General features: G+C 37.5%; 1 protein-coding gene across 1 annotated transcript; it reads right to left on the reverse strand.

The window, feature by feature from the left end:
- Positions 1–16,941: 16,941 nt before the first annotated feature.
- LOC107640896 (putative F-box protein At5g55150) lies at positions 16,942–18,117 on the reverse strand. Its single transcript, XM_016344399.1, has one exon. It carries the CDS (start codon positions 18,115–18,117, stop codon positions 16,942–16,944), a length of 1,176 nt encoding a protein of 391 aa, XP_016199885.1.
- Positions 18,118–18,585: the final 468 nt, after the last annotated feature.

An 18,585-nucleotide genomic window follows, 5' to 3' on the forward strand; every position in this document is an offset into this window, starting at 1 on the left:
TCTCAGCTTGCAGTTGAGTCAACTGGTTAAATGATTCATAAAATTGGAAAGCTTGTTCCTGTTGCATCACTAAGGATCTTGACTCATAATCCGTTTGTTGACTTATCATCCTCAACTGAAGCTCCTCTTGTCTTTGTTGAGATCTCATGTATTGTGAATGAAATTCTTCCTGCTTCTCTTGAATCCCCATGTATTGTTGTGACAGCCTCTCAATTGCCTCTTGTAAGATCCAGAATCTTTGAAAGGTCTTTTTATGATCAAGTCTCAAATCATATAGCTATTTATAGCCTTAATTTCGAAAATCATTTTATTAAAGATAATTAAGGCAAGTTGTGATTTATTGAATTTGAGACAAGTTATGATTTATTACCCAATTTTACAATTATTGGATTATTTTCTATATTCAAATTAAAAAGTTGGTAGTTGTGAAATAATAAGGATTTCTATATGGTTTGGATTAAATAATTAATATTTTAAATATTAATACTGCTACTTTGGAAAATAAATGATTTAATTATATTATTCCAAATTATTTGATTTGGACATTTTATTGAAAATAATTGGTGCAATTGATGAGCAAATAGTATTTTATAGATATTATTGTTGGGTTTAAATTGGGTTTTAATTACTATATTATTCCCAATTTTATGTGAAATTACTATATCGCCCCTAACCCTAATTTACACACACACACCCCACCAACCTATTGACCTAGCCGCCGAAATGAAACCTTGATCCCCTAGCCGTTAGAAGCCACACTCAAACCCTCCTTCCTTGCCTCAGCAGCAACGCATACAAGATTTCCTTTTATGAAAGAAAGAAAAGCAGAAAAAAACAAGGGGGGAAGACTGGGAACGGGACTGCCGAATCTGAGAAGAGAGGAAGGACGGCGCCGGCGGGCGTCACTGCCGCCGTGTTGCACCAGGGAGGATGAGAGAGCGAGGAACGGGCACGAAAGGGGGAGGATCGTGCCGCCGCGGTCGTCCAGGAGAAACGCCGGAGAAGGAGAAGCTGCCACGCTGCCCAGAACCGTGTCCGCTGCCGTCTTCGCGGGGCTTGGGTTGCTGCGGTCGCTCCTCGCCATGAAGCCCGTCGCCGTCGCGCCTTCTGCGATCAACCTCGCCGTCCTGCTTTCTGTCAAGTCCGTCCCGCTGCTGATGTCACCGAACAAGGCAGAGGAAGAGGGAGACTCTGTCGCACCGTCACCACGCCAGACCACCGCGCGTGAGGAGCCAGGCTGTCGCTGCCTTTCCTGTCGCAGAGGAGAGAGCCCAGAGGAAAGAGAGAGGTCACACAATGTTGAGGGTGGGAGATGCCGGCCAGTGGTGCGTACAGGAACGCGACCCATTGCGCGGAGCTATCGCCGCTGTTTCTGCCGCCGGCAAGCCTCAGTTAGCGCCGCCGAAGCTCCGGCCATCACCGTCGTTGAGGAAGCTCACCGGAGTTATTGGAGGCTGCCGCCGCTCTGCCTGGTTTTGTGTTGAGTCGCGCTGTGCCTGGCCGCCGGAAAACCTCGCTGCCGTCGCCGGAAAACTCTGCCGGTAAGGGTTTTTGAATTCGATCTTCATTTGTTTAAGATTCTGGAAGCTTTAACATCTCTGTATGTGGGATCCAGGCACCATTGCCGGAGTCCGGTCGTCGCTGCTACCTGAGGTGGCTGCCGGGCTGCTGCTGAACTGGTTTGGAGACCGCCGCTGTTTCGGTTTAGCCGTTCCTTCTTCGGTTTAGTAAGCGTTTCGATTTGAAAGCCCTTTCGTTATTGTTCTGTTATCTCACGCTGAGGTTTGTGGCGTTAATTGCTATAAGATTGAGTTTCAGTTGTTGTATGTTGCGATTAGAGTCGTTGAGATTGTTGAGAAAGCAAGTGGAGCCGAGTTGTTGGTTGTCGTCACTTCGGGTTGAGGCGAAAGGGACTCCGTGAGACGTTTGGGTTATGGAATTGCGTTTTGAGGTAGGGGCGCTTTCCAAAAACTATAGTTTATTATTGGAATTATTACATATGGGTACTGATGTGAGATATTGTGTATTTGGTGATTGTATCTGCCTTATGTATCAATTGATTGACTCGAATGACTATGGATGTTGGTTTAGCTGAATTGTTATGTGGCTTGTGAAATGTAATGTTTGAAGTTGATTCTTTAAATATTTGAAATGAGTTTAATCCGTTGAGGATTGGTTTGAATTGAGTCAATTATTTTGATGATGTGAAAGATAGAATGCTCTTGAAATTCAGCCTGGGTTGCTTTAATTGCTCTGACTTTGATAAATGATTTATTGCTGAACCGATTCTTTAAAGCTTTATAAATGAGTTAAATCGGTTGATATTGAGTTGATTTTTGAAATGGTTTCCTTGAGGTATGCCATTGAGGCGACTGTTGGATTTAGCTTGCTTTTGAATTGATTTCTGGTTTGAGCTGTTGAAAAGGAATGAGAAACGGTTTAGTTGGGACCCGAATCGGGTGGCAAAAGTCCAAGTTTTAGGGGAGGTGCTGCCGAAATTTCTATAAATTCCGAGTCTTTATTGAAATGTTGTCTGGAAAATGATGAGTTAAAGACTTCTACTATTTTATTTGAATTATCGAGAAAAGGATGATTCATGCTTTCGAAATGAATTAATAAAGAGGAAATTGTGATTTAGTCTTGCTTCTTAAGAAAGGCATTGTATCTCTTTCAGGAGAAGGTTATTTAGATGAAACTTGTGTTTTAAAGCTGTTTGGATGTGAAAAGGGTTTATGCCTTTGAATTTGACTTGGGGGTTTCAATTAAAGAAGTTTCAATGACTTTGAAAGAACCTGAATGTCTATTGACTAGTTTCATTTTGAAATGTTTTGAGAAAGGTTTTAAGTACTCTTTGAATTCTGAATTCTTGCAAGACTAAAACAATTTTGAACAGTTGAAACGTTCTAGAATTATCATGGGGGTTGAAGTTAGTTTTGCCTAAGTAAAGGAAACGGCTTTGAAAGAAGTAAATGATTACATGACTCGGTTTGGCTTAGATCCTATTTTCTTACTCAAATCAGAAAGCCAATGTTTTAATGATTTTAAATGAATTTGGTGAAATGAGTTATGTTATTCTCCCCTAAAGACTTGGGACTCTGCCGAGAAACTTTGTTATAAAATCCCATTGTGGAATGGGTGATTTTGATTGTTCCCAAATTGAATCTTTAACTTTCCATGGTTTTGGGAGTCTTGGAAAGAGGATGCCGAGAGCGGCTTTGTTTTAAAAAGGGAACTTACTTTGAGTAAATTTGGCTTATGAGCCTGAGATGATTTGAGAAATGAGATCTTTAAAGCCAAGGCTGAAAAGAGTTGAAATTTGATTTCAAAGTGAAATGGCTTGAGAAAAGTGATTTGAGGCTTAAATGCCGGTTTTATGAATTCGATGATGTTGAATGGTGAAAGTGCTGTTTTGTTATGGGCTGGAATGGCTGTGTATGATTATGAATAATGGCTGGTTCTGGATTGAACCGTGAGCCGGAATGGCTGTGTAAGATATTGATTTATGGCTGATTGCTGAATGAGTTATGGGCCGTATGGCTGACTATGAATTATGAAATTAAGCCGGATGGCTGAGATGGATGTTGATTCATGACTGGGACTGAATGAATATATGCTTGAGATACCTGGGTAGTAGCAAGGGTTGTGGTTCGTCCCACTTGCTCCAGGTCAAAGACTGTGATGCCTGGATAGTAGCGGCAGTAGTGGTGATTCCACTCGTTCCAGGTTGAGCTTTTAAACACCCGCCTGGGTAGTAGCCGCAGTAGTGGTTATTCCACTGGCTCTGGGTTGAGCGGGTAGTAGCAATGGGGTTGTAGCTCAAACCTACTTGCTCCGCGATGGGTGTTTCTGTCTATGGTTAGCTACCAAGACGTGTCGGGTTGGCTACATAATCGACAGATGATATCATCAGCCACTAGGGACAGGCATGCATCATATGCATCTATGTGACATTGTTTGGGTGTGCATATTATACTTGGTGTGCCTATGTGATTAATTGCTAATTGTTCTACTTGTAATAACTGTTTGTTTGTGCTTGCATCTACCTATTTGTGTTTGCTACTGGGACTCTGTTGGACTGTGGTGATTGGTTGATGGTTGGATTGTTTGGGCCTAGGGCCGTGGTTGGAATGAGATGAACCGATGGTTGATTTCGGTTTTGTGTTTCTGGTTTGGAATAAAATATGAAAGGCTATTTTGTTTCAGCATAGATAAATCGTTTTGAAAGGCTTTTGAGTTTTTGAGAATTGAATGGTTCCTCTTTCAGAAAAGATTTCCGACTTTACTTTTATTGTAAACCGTTGTTTTTGAAAAGGAGGCATAAGACGGTTATTAATCACTGGTACGGTTTATCCTCACGTATCCTATTACAGTAATTCCCAAAAACCCTCTACTGAGAACCCTTTCGAGGATGATGTTCTCACCCCCCTACATTTTTCCCCTTTCAGAATATGGGTGCAGAAGTTACGAAGAGCTTATTTAATTGTTGTTGTGATGCTCTGTATTGTTTTAGCTATGGTTTATTGTACCCTCGCCTTTATCTTGATATAATCTGTAAGAGGGATAGGAATTGTATTGGATTATGGTTGTAATATTACTTATATATATGTATGTATATATATGGATGTACTCTTTATGAGTTTTGTAAGTTGTATGGTATTTATGGATGTATGATATCGGATGAAAGTATTTTTGGATCGGTATTGCGATTTAAAGTTTTAAACAGGCTCATATTTTAGTATTAAATAATATAAAAGTCGTCGTAATGTCCGAACTATCAGAGTCGCGCAGCCGGAAGTGTGAGCTTTGGTAGTTAGGGTGTTACATTATGGTATCAGAGCAGTTCTTCCTGTAGAGCCTGAGGAATGGACTGACTATGCTTCAGTTGCATGCTCTGAGCGTTTGTCATGGAATAGGTCTTGTCAAATGACGAGAATTAGAGCTTTATGCACATGACGATCTATTGATTAACGCTGTTAGTCTTGCATTGCATAATTCTTGGTATTAAGTTTGGCCGGCTTAATACTAGTGAATTATGTAAATGAAAGTACTAATGGGTTATCATAGATGATACTCGAGTTTTGAATAAAGTGAATCGCGGGTTTTGGAAAAGTTGGAAACTATTTCTCGAGGCTATTCAGTTGTGTGTCTTGAATTTTGTTCGAGTCGACCTGTTCTTTTATATCCTAACTTGAAGTTCTTGTTTGCTAGTCCTTTTTGAAAAGTAGTTTGATTTTTCAACTCTATTCCTCTATCTATATGCATTCTTGTTTGACCTTAAGTGCATATGCTGGTTTAAGATCCTTGTTGCATCTATCTTCCTCTATTTGAGTTCTTCTTGATTCAAGTATTCTTTGATATAGCCTTGAACTTGTCTTAATGTGCTGTGACTTTTAACTCCGGGTTCCGAGTTCATTCTTAGAGAACTTGTTGATTCAGTTTTCCTCTTATTTGACAGTGATTACAGCTAATTTTGAGATTTTAAAAAAATTGCTGTTGACTAGATATACACTTATCTATATGTGAAACTTTGGAGATTTTTTTATACAGTTTAACAACTATTTATTTCTAATACATCACCTGTACTTTTACTGGTTTGCGGAACTGCATTTACTTCAAATACAATTTGACTTTCTCGTAATTTTACTATAGTGCCAATGCACATCTTCATTTGATTATGTATTTGGGGTATTTTTTAAAATTCTGGAAAGAAAGGGGATTTCTCGCTTTTATCCCGGTTGAGTTTCATTTGATAAACCTTACTTAATTTATTTTGATTTGAGCCTGATTTAGCATACTACATGGTTTATGCCATTGTTGTTCTTTTGAAAATGTTGGACTCATAGCTTTCTTCTTATGAACGGACTCGTTCCTTCTTAAGCTTTTCATCTCTATGAATGTCATACGTGATTCTGTTTTTAATTATATATCTACCTTTTGGGAACACTACAATCAATCTCAACTTTCCTTTCTCTGGTGAATCTCATTCTTATATGATTCAGTTTGATTCGTTTCAAAAATAGTGCATCGTTTATTCTCTCATTGTCTTTACAAGAGTTTTTAGTCAAAGATTTATCCTTGGAAAATTACTAATGATTGGGTTGTATTTTTCTATGACTTTTGTATTCTTTTGAATCAATTGAAAGCTTGTTTGATGTCTCATGCCTAGTGGATCTTGTTTGAGCTATCTTGGTTTAAGATCCTTTCTTGCATGGCTTGACTCCTTTTTAGTACATCTTAAACTTCTTGAATGTTCTTCTGAGATGGTGATTTCAAGAACACTTTTGGAGTCTTGTTTTGAACCTTTTAAAAGGAATTTTGAATTCTCTTTGAAGAAATATTAAACGGAATTTATTTTCTGTTGCTTGATTGAGATTAAAACCATTGTCCAATTTTGACGAAATTAATTTAAAGTTGGCATGCGCCATTTTAAATGAGGTTTTGGAAAACTCCCTTGTTTAATGAAAATTGGTTCGTTTGTAATGCATCACTTATTTTCTTTACCAAATTGTAAGCAAATTTTTATCTTGGAGTTTCTTTTCTAAAAAGAGTTTAACTTCCTCTTTTGCCCTTGCTATGAATGTTATACACGCTTGTTTGAATATGAACTTTGAGAATTTTTGAACAAGTATTTGATTACTTTCGAGTTTTTATGAACTGCTTTTGGTTAGGTTGTGCACCTAACTATTTTTCTAAAATATTTGATGAAATATTTTAGCGCTTAACCAAGCTGGTGTGCATCTTGTTTTTAAAACTCTGCATAATCTACTTCCACGTGAAATTGATTTAGAGCAAAGCCACGTTTATGCTTTTGTTACTCTCTTGAAAAATGGTTGCTGCTTAACCTTTCTTTTAGACTGCGAAGTGATTTTTTCGCAAGTTTTCGACTCTTTCATGAACAATATATTCGCAAGTATTCGTAATCGTGCTCTTGAGTTCTGTGAGCTTTGTCTTGGGTCTGAAATATTCTCTTCTGTAAACCTCATACTTCTTCGACCCAATTTGAATTTGGTTCAAATTAATGTGCTGATTCTTCTTATTGGACCTATTGAATTTCTTTTATCCAAGGGTTATCTTTGAAGTTGTCAATTGAATTATTTCTAGCAAACTTCATTGCTTGAGCGTCTTTGGTTATCTGGAAATTGGATACCTTCCCTTAAACCTGAGTATTACCCTTGACAATTGTCTCTCCGTTCTAAATCTGGTATCCTTCTGAGTAGACTCGAGAATTATTTTGATATCACGTGCGACTTGTAGACGTAGTAACGCGATGCGTTAGTTCTTTAAGACGTGATATGTGTATACGGAAGTTGAAGCGGTAGGTGTGCAACGTATGAGTTGTGGGTGTTTTGTTCCTTGCGAATGGGTTTGCGGTTGTCAGGCTTGTGATCTAGTATGGGGATTGTAAAGTGCTTGATGGAGTTGGAAAGTTGAAACTTTGAGGTTGATATGAGATTAGTGTGCGGATGTTAAGCACGTCATTTTAACCCCATCCTGTTTTATAGCCTTTGATGCTTTGCCCTGCTATCGCATGATTGACCCATGTTATCTTTTGCATTGAGCCTACCTTGTAACGTTTGCTTTGCAATCACACTCCTACCTTTACATCCTTATGCTTATGACAATCAAAGTATTTGAAAATCGTATATATGATTATATTTTGAGATATTTTTGCTTCTTCCTTAAATGTGTTCAAGGGTGAACTGTTATGAAATTTCTTTCATTTTGTATCAATTTTCGAGGGCGAAAATTTTTATAAGGTGGGTAGAATGTAAGATCCAGAATCTTTGAAAAGTCTTTTTATGATCAAGTCTCAAATCATATAGCTATTTATAGCCTTAATTTCGGAAATTATTTTATTAAAGATAATTAAGGCAAGTTGTGATTTATTGAATTTGAGACAAGTTATGATTTATTACCCAATTTTACAATTATTGGATTATTTTCTATATTCAAATTAAAAAGTTGGTAGTTGTTAAATAATAAGGATTTCTATATGGTTTGGATTAAATAATTAATATTTTAAATATTAATACTGCTACTTTGGAAAATAAATGATTTAATTATATTATTCCAAATTATTTGATTTAGACATTTTATTGAAAATAATTGGTGCAATTGATGAGCAAATAGTATTTTATAGATATTATTGTTGGGTTTAAATTGGGTTTCAATTACTATATTATTCCCAATTTTATGTGAAATTACTATATCGCCCTTAACCCTAATTTACACACACACACCCCACCAACCTATTGACCTAGCCGCCGAAATGAAACCTTCATCCCCTAGCCCTTAGAAGCCACACTCAAACCCTCCTTCCTTGCCTCAGCAGCAACGCATACAAGATTTCCTTTTATGAAAGAAAGAAAAGCAGAAAAAAACAAGGGGGGAAGACTGGGAACGGGACTGCCGAATCTGAGAAGAGAGGAAGGACGGCGCCGGCGGGCGTCACTGCCGCCGCGCCGCCGTGTTGCACCAGGGAGGATGAGAGAGCGAGGAACGGGCACGAAAGGGGGAGGATCGTGCCGCCGCGGTCGTCCAGGAGAAACGCCGGAGAAGGAGAAGCTGCCACGCTGCCCAGAACCGTGTCCGCTGCCGTCTTCGCGAGGCTTGGGTTGCTGCGGTCGCTCCTCGCCGTGAAGCCCGTCGCCGTCGCGCCTTCTGCGATCAACCTCGCCGTCCTGCTTTCTGTCAAGTCCGTCCCGCTGCTGATGTCACCGAACAAGGCAGAGGAAGAGGGAGACTCTGTCGCACCGTCACCGCGCCAGACCACCGCACGTGAGGAGCCAGGCTGTCGCTGCCTTTCCTGTCGCAGAGGAGAGAGCCCAGAGGAAAGAGAGAGGTCACGCAATGTTGAGGGTGGGAGATGCGGGCCAGTGGTGCGTACAGGAACGCGACCCATTGCGCGGAGCTATCGCCGCTGTTTCTGCCGCCGGCAAGCCTCAGTTAGCGCCGCCGAAGCTCCGGCCATCACCGTCGTTGAGGAAGCTCACTGGAGTTATTGGAGGCTGCCGCCGCTCTGCCTGGTTTTGTGTTGAGTCGCGCCGTGCCTGGCCGCCGGAAAACCTCGCTGCCGTCGCCGGAAAACTCTGCCGGTAAGGGTTTTTGAATTCGATCTTCATTTGTTTAAGATTCTGGAAGCTTTAACATCTCTGTATGTGGGATCCAGGCACCATTGCCGGAGTCCGGTCGCCGCTGCTACCTGAGGTGGCTGCCGGGCTGCTGCTGAACTGGTTTGGAGACCGCCGCTGTTTCGGTTTAGCCGTTCCTTCTTCGGTTCGGTAAGCGTTTCGATTTGAAAGCCCTTTCGTTATTGTTCTGTTATCTCACGCTGAGGTTTGTGGCGTTAATTGCTATAAGATTGAGTTTTAGTTGTTGTATGTTGCGATTAGAGTCGTTGAGATTGTTGAGAAAGCAAGTGGAGCCGAGTTGTTGGTTGCCGTCACTTCGGGTTGAGGCGAAAGGGACTCCGTGAGACGTTTGGGTTATGGAATTGCGTTTTGAGGTAGGGGCGCTTTCCAAAAACTATAGTTTATTATTGGAATTATTACATATGGGTACTGATGTGAGATATTGTGTATTTGGTGATTGTATCTGTGATGACAAGTCATCCTAGCCTATTTTAGCTAGTCTTTTTCTTTTGTTTTCATTAGAATTATGCACTTTCTTGAGCTACAAGCAAGCCAATTGAGTAGATTTTCATGCTTCCCTTGATTGAACCAACCATATATGAATTCATGCCATTTCATGAGGTTTTATGCTATATTTGTTGCATATTATGAAAGATTGAATATCTCATGATTTTGAGCATAGCTTTGATAAGTTTGGTTGATTAATGATAGGTGAAGAAAGCTTGGAGAAAGGTTGAAGCAAAGAGGAATGGCTAGAAGTGAAGAGAGGACAATGGAATAAGTGAAATTGAACCAGGAGGCATGAAGTTAGCCCCAACGTTAGCCCCCTAACTTGGAGGCTAACATTGGGCATGAAGATTACTCCCTGGGCTCCCCACGTTTGAGCCAACGTTAGCCCCCTAACTTGGAGGCTAACGTTGGGAAGAGAAACTTGAAATTCATCCCTGGGCCAGCCAACGTTTGCGTCAACGTTAGCCCCCTAACTTGGAGGCTAACGTTGGCACATGAATTACAAAGGGAGAAGGGCCAACGTTAGCCCCAACGTTAGCCCCCTAACTTGGAGGCTAACGTTGGAACTTGAGAGTTTCTCCCCTGGGCACCAACGTTTGCGCCAACGTTAGCCCCCTAACTTGGAGGCTAACGTTGGCACATGAATTACAAAGGGGGAAGGGCCAACGTTTGCGCCAACGTTAGCCCCCTAACTTGGAGGCTAACGTTGGCGCCACTAGCACAAAGCATTGCCAACGTAAGGGTCAAAGTTAGACCCCTAACGTTGGCACCAACGTCCATACCAGCAGAATATGCTTTGCTGCTATGAAAAGTTGGAGCCAAAGTTAGACCCCTAACTTTGGCTCAAACGTTAGGTCCAACTATGGCTAACTTCAAAACCGGTTCAATTGGTTCACTTTGGTTCTTCTTCAAACTTCAAGAGCAATCAACCAAGGCCTCTTTCAACCCAATTCCACCAAGAACAAAGGCCCAACTCAAGGCTTGAAGATCATTTTGGAAAGTGTATAAATAGGAGAGAATTCAAGTTATTCGGGGAGCTTTCCTTTTAGAATTCTCAAAATAGTTTTCGGAGAGCTTTTGAACTTGAGTGAATTTTAATTTCTTGTTTTCATTGCTTTCAATTTCATTTTACATTTGTCTTGGATCTTGGATTGGAGAATTGAAGAAATTCTGTTTCAATCTCAATCTTGGATCTCTCTGTTTCTTTACTGTTAATTGAATTCCATTTCCGGTTCATTGTTCTTCATCTCTTTTCTTTGTAATTTACAATTTCCTTGCTATTGTTCTTGTTGGATCTAGGAAGGCATTGAGATCTAGACTTGGTTTTCTAGTCTCTGGGTCCTGAGATCTGAATTTCTCATTTCAATTCCCTGTTTATTGCTTTTAATGTTCATTTACTTTACTGCTTCAAGATCCGGTTCAATCCCAATTCCCTTTTACTCTTCTGTTTGATGCAATTTAGCTTTTCCTTGTTTAATTTCTGCAAATCCACATCCCAATCCCCTTTACATTTCAAGCAATTTACATTCCTTGCACTTTAAGATTCCGCAATTTACATTTCTTGCACTCTAAGTTTCTGTCATTTAATTTCTTGTTCTTTAAGTTTCAGCCATTTATTTCTTGTTCTCTTTACTTCAATGCAATTTAATTCTTCAAGTCACAAAACCATCTACCAAATCTTGATTCGCTTGACTAAATCAACCACTAAACTAAAATTGCTCAATCCTTCAATCCCTGTGGGATCGACCTCACTCCCGTGAGTTTTTATTACTTGATACGACCCGGTGCACTTGCCGGTTAGATTTGTGGTGTTTTGGAAGAGATTCATTTCTCACCAAAATATCTCATCAATCTGCCTTATGTATCAATTGATTGACTCGAATGACTATGGATGTTGGTTTGGCTGAATTGTTGTGTGGCTTGTGAAATGTAATGTTTGAAGTTGATTCTTTAAATATTTGAAATGAGTTTAATCCGTTGAGGATTGGTTTGAATTGAGTCAATTATTTTGATGATGTGAAAGATAGAATGCTCTTGAAATTCAGCCTGGGTTGCTTTAATTGCTCTGACTTTGATAAATGATTTATTGCTGAACCAATTCTTTAAAGCTTTATAAATGAGTTAAATCGGTTGATATTGAGTTGATTTTTGAAATGGTTTCCTTGAGGTATGCCATTGAGGCGACTGTTGGATTTAGCTTGCTTTTGAATTGATTTCTGGTTTGAGCTGTTGAAAAGCAATGAGAAACGGTTTAGTTGGGACCCGAATCGGGTGGCAAAAGTCCAAGTTTTAAGGGAGGTGCTGCCGAAATTTCTATAAATTCAGAGTCTTTATTGAAATGTTGTCTGGAAAATGATGAGTTAAAGACTTCTACTATTTTATTTGAATTATCGAGAAAAGGATGATTCATGCTTTCGAAATGAATTAATAAAGAGGAAATTGTGATTTAGTCTTGCTTCTTAAGAAAGGCATTGTATCTCTTTCAGGAGAAGGTTATTTAGATGAAACTTGTGTTTTAAAGCTGTTTGGATGTGAAAAGGGTTTATGCCTTTGAATTTGACTTGGGGGTTTCAATTAAAGAAGTTTCAATGACTTTGAAAGAACCTAAATGTCTATTGACTAGTTTCATTTTGAAATGTTTTGAGAAAGGTTTTAAGTACTCTTTGAATTCTGAATTCTTGCAAGACTAAAACAATTTTGAACAGTTGAAACGTTCTAGAATTATCATGGGGGTTGAAGTTAGTTTTGCCTAAGTAAAGGAAACGGCTTTGAAAGAAGTAAATGATTACATGACTCGGTTTGGCTTAGATCCTATTTTCTTACTCAAATCAGAAAGCCAATGTTTTAATGATTTTAAATGAATTTGGCGAAATGAGTTATGTTATTCTCCCCTAAAGACTTGGGACTCTGCCGAGAAACTTTGTTATAAAATCCCATTGTGAAATGGGTGATTTTGATTGTTCCCAAATTGAATCTTTAACTTTCCATGGTTTTGGAAGTCTTGGAAAGAGGATGCCGAGAGCGGCTTTGTTTTAAAAAGGGAACTTACTTTGAGTAAATTTGGCTTATGAGCCTGAGATGATTTGAGAAATGAGATCTTTAAAGCCAAGGCTGAAAAGAGTTGAAATTTGATTTCAAAGTGAAATGGCTTGAGAAAAGTGATTTGAGGCTTAAATGCCGGTTTTATGAATTCGATGATGTTGAATGGTGAAAGTGCTGTTTTGTTATGGGACGGAATGGCTGTGTATGATTATGAATAATGGCTGGTTCTGGATTGAACCGTGAGCCGAAATGGCTGTGTAAGATATTGATTTATGGCTGATTGCTGAATGAGTTATGGGCCATATGGCTGACTATGAATTATGAACTTAAGCCGGATGGCTGAGATGGATATTGATCCATGACTGGGACTGAATGAATATATGCTTGAGATACCTGGGTAGTAGCAAGGGTTGTGGTTCGTCCCACTTGCTCCAGGTCAAAGACTGTGATGCCTGGATAGTAGCGGCAGTAGTGGTGATTCCACTCGTTCCAGGTTGAGCTTTTAAACACCCGCCTGGGTAGTAGCCGCAGTAGTGGTTATTCCACTGGCTCTGGGTTGAGCGGGTAGTAGCAATGGGGTTGTAGCTCAAACCTACTTGCTCCGCGATGGGTGTTTCTGTCTATGGTTAGCTACCAAGACATGTCGGGTTGGCTACATAATCAACAGATGATATCATCAGCCACTAGGGACAGGCATGCATCATATGCATCTATGTGACATTGTTTGGGTGTGCATATTATACTTGGTGTACCTATGTGATTAATTGCTAATTGTTCTACTTGTAATAACTGTTTGTTTGTGCTTGCATCTTCCTATTTGTGTTTGCTACTGGGACTCTGTTGGACTGTGGTGATTGGTTGATGGTTGGATTGTTTGGGCCTAGGGCCGTGGTTGGAATGAGATGAACCGATGGTTGATTTCGGTTTTGTGTTTCTGGTTTGGAATAAAATATGAAAGGCTATTTTGTTTCAGCATAGATAAATCGTTTTGAAAGGCTTTTGAGTTTTTGAGAATTGAATGGTTCCTCTTTCAGAAAAGATTTCCGACTTTACTTTTATTGTAAACCGTTGTTTTTGAAAAGGAGGCATAAGACGGTTATTAATCACTGGTACGGTTTATCCTCACGTATCCTATTACAGTAATTCCCAAAAACCCTCTACTGAGAACCCTTTTGAGGATGATGTTCTCACCCCCCTACATTTTTCCCCTTTCAGGATATGGGCGCAGAAGTTACGAAGAGCTTATTTAATTGTTGTTGTGATGCTCTGTATTATTTTAGCTATGGTTTATTGTACCCTCGCCTTTATCTTGATATAATCTGTAAGAGGGATAGGAATTGTATTGGATTATGGTTGTAATATTACTTATATATATGTATGTATATATATGGATGTACTCTTTATGAGTTTTGTAAGTTGTATGGTATTTATGGATGTATGATATCGGATGAAAGTATTTTTGGATCGGTATTGCGATTTAAAGTTTTAAACAGGCTCATATTTTAGTATTAAATAATATAAAAGTCGTCGTAATGTCCGAACTATCAGAGTCGCGCAGCCGGAAGTGTGAGCTTTGGTAGTTAGGGTGTTACACCTCTTGCTGTTCCTCCTGTTCTCCTTGTTGTTCTTCTTGTGGTTCTTCTCTTCTTCTCCCTTTTCGTGGCCTTCGACTTTGTTGTGCCTCTGTGACAATCATCATCCTCTCGAAGGTTACAGGTAGGCCTGGATTCAACCATGTTTGGTTTGCATCCTCCATTGGCACTTTGGCCTTCACGCACAGCTGCATAATGGTACTTGGGTAGTGTAGCCAAGCTTCAGCCGAATTCTTCTCTGCAATCCTTTGAATATCACTTGCAATGATCTCGTGAACCTTCACTTCTCCTCCCATTATTATACAATGTAACATGATAGCTCTTTTTTGTTGACCTCTGAGTTGTTCACTGTGCCTAAGATCGATCTCTTTAATAGCTCATACCAACCTTTTGCTTCAGGGGTGAGATCTCCTCTTCTCAAGTATTTGTACTTGTTGTTAGCATCTCCTACCCAGTCCGTGTTCACCACACATATATCACTAGCAATTTCATCATAGTCTGGTTCTCCATTTATTCTTTGGTGGTACCCTAGCTCATCAAAATGGGCTGTCTTTAGTCTTAAGACTTTCATGATAGCATTTGGACTAAGGTAATTAGTAAGTTAATTAGTAAGATAGTTAGGATTTTGGATTAATAATAATTATACTCACTTGATTTACTCTTCGATGTTAAGAGTTGACTAGGTGAGATTAATACATCATAATTATCATAGTTGTGGTTATGGTAAGGAAGAAATTCCATAACTCATCCTAAGTCAAGGTTCCATTTATGTTTTGAACCACATTTTTCTCACTTTAAAGCTTTACTTGTTCATATTACATACATAGTTCTTTTATTTCTTTATTACTTTAATAATTACAATTTTGGATCGTTCTTTTATTTCTTTATTGCTTACTTTCATCATTGAAAACCCCTTTTGTTCTTGCAACCAAAATTGTGCGCTCTTAGGCATTAGTTCCTAGGGAGACGACCCGAGGTTTAATTACTCTCGGTTTATATTTGATTTGAATTAAACTTTGATGTTGAGATTTAATTGCCGGTTCGGACTATGCTATCAACGAAACACTTAATTTCAATTGAGAAATTCTAAACCGGCACAAATCTTAACCATCAATGACAAAGTGGGAGTAATCCTTGTAATTATCATATTGTGGTTAGTAACAAGGATAGTGATCCTTAACCATCATCCCTTGCCAAGACTTTTTTTTTACCATTTGAGTTTTCTTTCCCTTGTTAGTTAATTGAATTTTACTTTCTTATTGTTTACACTTTTTGTCAATTGCTATCTCATTTCCGATTTCCTTCATAGCCAATCATTCAGCACTTGATTGCAATTTTTAGGGAGAACGACCCAAGATTCTACTCCTGGTTATTGATTTGTATTGTGACAACCTTTTAAACTTTGATTGAGGGTTAATTGTTAGTTTAGACTATGCTTACAACGAAGTTTTTTTTTGTTGAAAAATTCTAGACCGACATTAATCCTCTATCAATTAATCGGCACCAGTAAACTGTGAACCCGGTTAAATCGATCTCCTATTTTTAACTAAAATAAATCAAATAATATTATAATATTATTCAAACATCTCTAATATTAATATAATAATAATATTATATTACTATTTCTCTTCTCTTATAAATTGAGTCTGCCTTGTCAAACTAAATTGAGTTTGGCTCGTCAAATATAATACTTTATATAATCAATAATTTAAAAAATTTAAAAAATATTATTACAAAGCAATCTAAAAGAAATAAGTTAAAATATTTATCAAACTTCTTCATTCCATCATTGATAAGTAAAGATATGTAAACAAAAATAAGAACACATATCAAATAAAAAAATATTTTCTTTCTATATCAAATTGATGAGATAAAAAAATTTTTTTTTTTACATCAAATTGATAAGAAAAAAAATAGAACTATTTTTTAAGTGAAAAGTTTGGAATGAATTAAATGGATAGATGAATTACTGAAAATATAAATTAAATAAGCAAACTGAAGAGAGAAAAAATGTAAATAGAAGTTATGCGTGAAATGGAATGAAATTTGCAACTGCAGTAAATGATGGCAATACAACACGATGGTGGCGATGCAATTGAGGGTGTTGAAGGAGAAACACATAAAAGTGTGCATGAAGAATAAAATTGGTAGATTTTTCTAAAATGTTACAAAAAAAACTTTAATATAATTAAACAAAATATTAAGATGGTGAAAAATGTAAAGAAATTGATGTTCACTTAATCCATTTTTTGATTTATTAGCAATTTATTTTTTTGTTCAAAGATGTGTTATCATGGTTATAAGAGTAACAAAACTGATTTTATTTCAGTGGGAAGTTATTTGATTTTTTAAAATAAATTTTATGACTAATTTATCCTTATAATTTGCTATATAAAATAATTTGTTGGAAGATAAATATAGTCCAAAAAAATTAGAAACCAAAGTCATAGTCAACTCTTTGTATTAATTTTATATATTATTATACATAAGTTAACTTTGTATATCACACAAGCTTGTATACTCTTAATTTTAAAGAAAGGCATAAACATGTCTTGACCAAAGAATAAATTAAAAGATTCAATGATAAAGAGTCTGCAAAATGATCTAAACACAATACTTTGTAAAAGCAAAAATTAAGAGTCTAAGATCAGAAAAGAAAAACAAAGTCAAGGAAGTATCCAAACAGGAGGACAAAAAAAGTTAACATCTGATAACACTTCTTGGCAACTCCCATCTTCTAAATTGAAGATGCCAATGTTATGATAATAAGTCTCTACTAACGATTGCTCTTCAACCAAGCTATCTGTAAAGTAGATTTGATTTCCTTTGGAATTTAAAAGATTGCCAGCAAACATTTGAACAGAAGCATTAAATCCAATTACCAGTATATAATTTCCCAAACTACTAATCCTTGACCATGCATTTGAATTTTCCTTCAATTCATAAATATCGAATTTGGTAGTCTTGTAGGAACGTTCCTCTTCCTCACAAATCAAATTAATAAGATGTCTTACCACCATCAATAAACTTCTATCAGCAGTCACAATCAGATATTTTTGATTAATGTCTTTTGTAGTAACAGTATGAAAGGGAGTTGAGGGTTTAAAAATTGTTACCATGGGACCTGCTTTTGTCATTGTATCAAATCTGTATAGCTGCCCATCATATTCTATTGCAAATATCCACCGTTGAAAAAATATGACATCTTGAAAATATGGAAGAGCCCTTGTTGGTAATTTCAGCCATCTCTTATTACTTGGCTTGTAAAAGGCCAATCTAGAAGATCCATATAAAGCCACCGCCATAAAATTAATGTCATCGGGAGCTGAATTTATAATAACCTTCCAAATTAGAAATTTATTTGCAAGGATGGTTTTCTCGGTGATCATGTAGTGTCCATGAAAGTAAAAACTACATTGATCTTCGTTATAAATTACATCCGGCAGATTTGAGATTGGAGGAAGATCCAAGAAAACTTTTGTCAATGGATTTAACATTCTTATGGTGCCTTCGTACATGGATACAATTATTAACCATCCATAACAAGAACCACGGATAAGTTGGTATTGTAATTCGGGAAGTGTGAGATGGTAAATCCCCTTCTCTTCAAGAATTTCTTTGTGAGTATCAACTTTGAAAGCTTCGTTAGTAGCAGCACCGCCGCCAATAGGTAACAGCAGCCATGGAGCTTTGTTGCCATTGAGGATCTTCGGAAGTTTGAAGTTCCACTGCTTACAAACCAATCGAAGTTGAAGATAGTCATCATATAAATGGAACCGCTTTGCGAATTCGTCCAACATATCTTGATGAATGTTTGCCCATTGATCAACTACCTCTCCCATGATACGTGTATGTCAGCCTCAAGCTATGTCAATTGGCTAGACTCGCAATAAGTACACCCAAATAATTTCTTATATAGATAGATAAAAGTAAGAAGGTTTAGTCAGTTTCAAAGCATTGTTGCTTTTATAACAATAATATGATTGTGTAAATTAAGGTAGGTTTCTGTTGCGTGATTAAAAGATAAGATAAAAATATAATATTTCAAAATTAATGTGACATAAAGATCAAAGTTTGAAATTTGTTATTAAAAGATAGATGAAATCTTTTAAAGTTATCATTATTTGAGTTTAATTTTTAATTCATTCATTCATGGCAAAGTAAACAAGTTTTTAAATATAGTATCTTTACTAATTAAATGTTAATAATATAATAATATAATATCTAAAGTTTAATATTTTGTTACAAAAAATATATAAAATGTTTGGCTTAAATACGTTCTCATAGAATATTAGCTTTTTTCTAACTTT

Source organism: Arachis ipaensis, chromosome B5 (assembly GCF_059453495.1).
Source record: "Arachis ipaensis isolate K30076 ecotype BB chromosome B5, ASM5945349v1, whole genome shotgun sequence".
NCBI classification, from domain to species: Eukaryota; Viridiplantae; Streptophyta; class Magnoliopsida; order Fabales; family Fabaceae; genus Arachis; species Arachis ipaensis.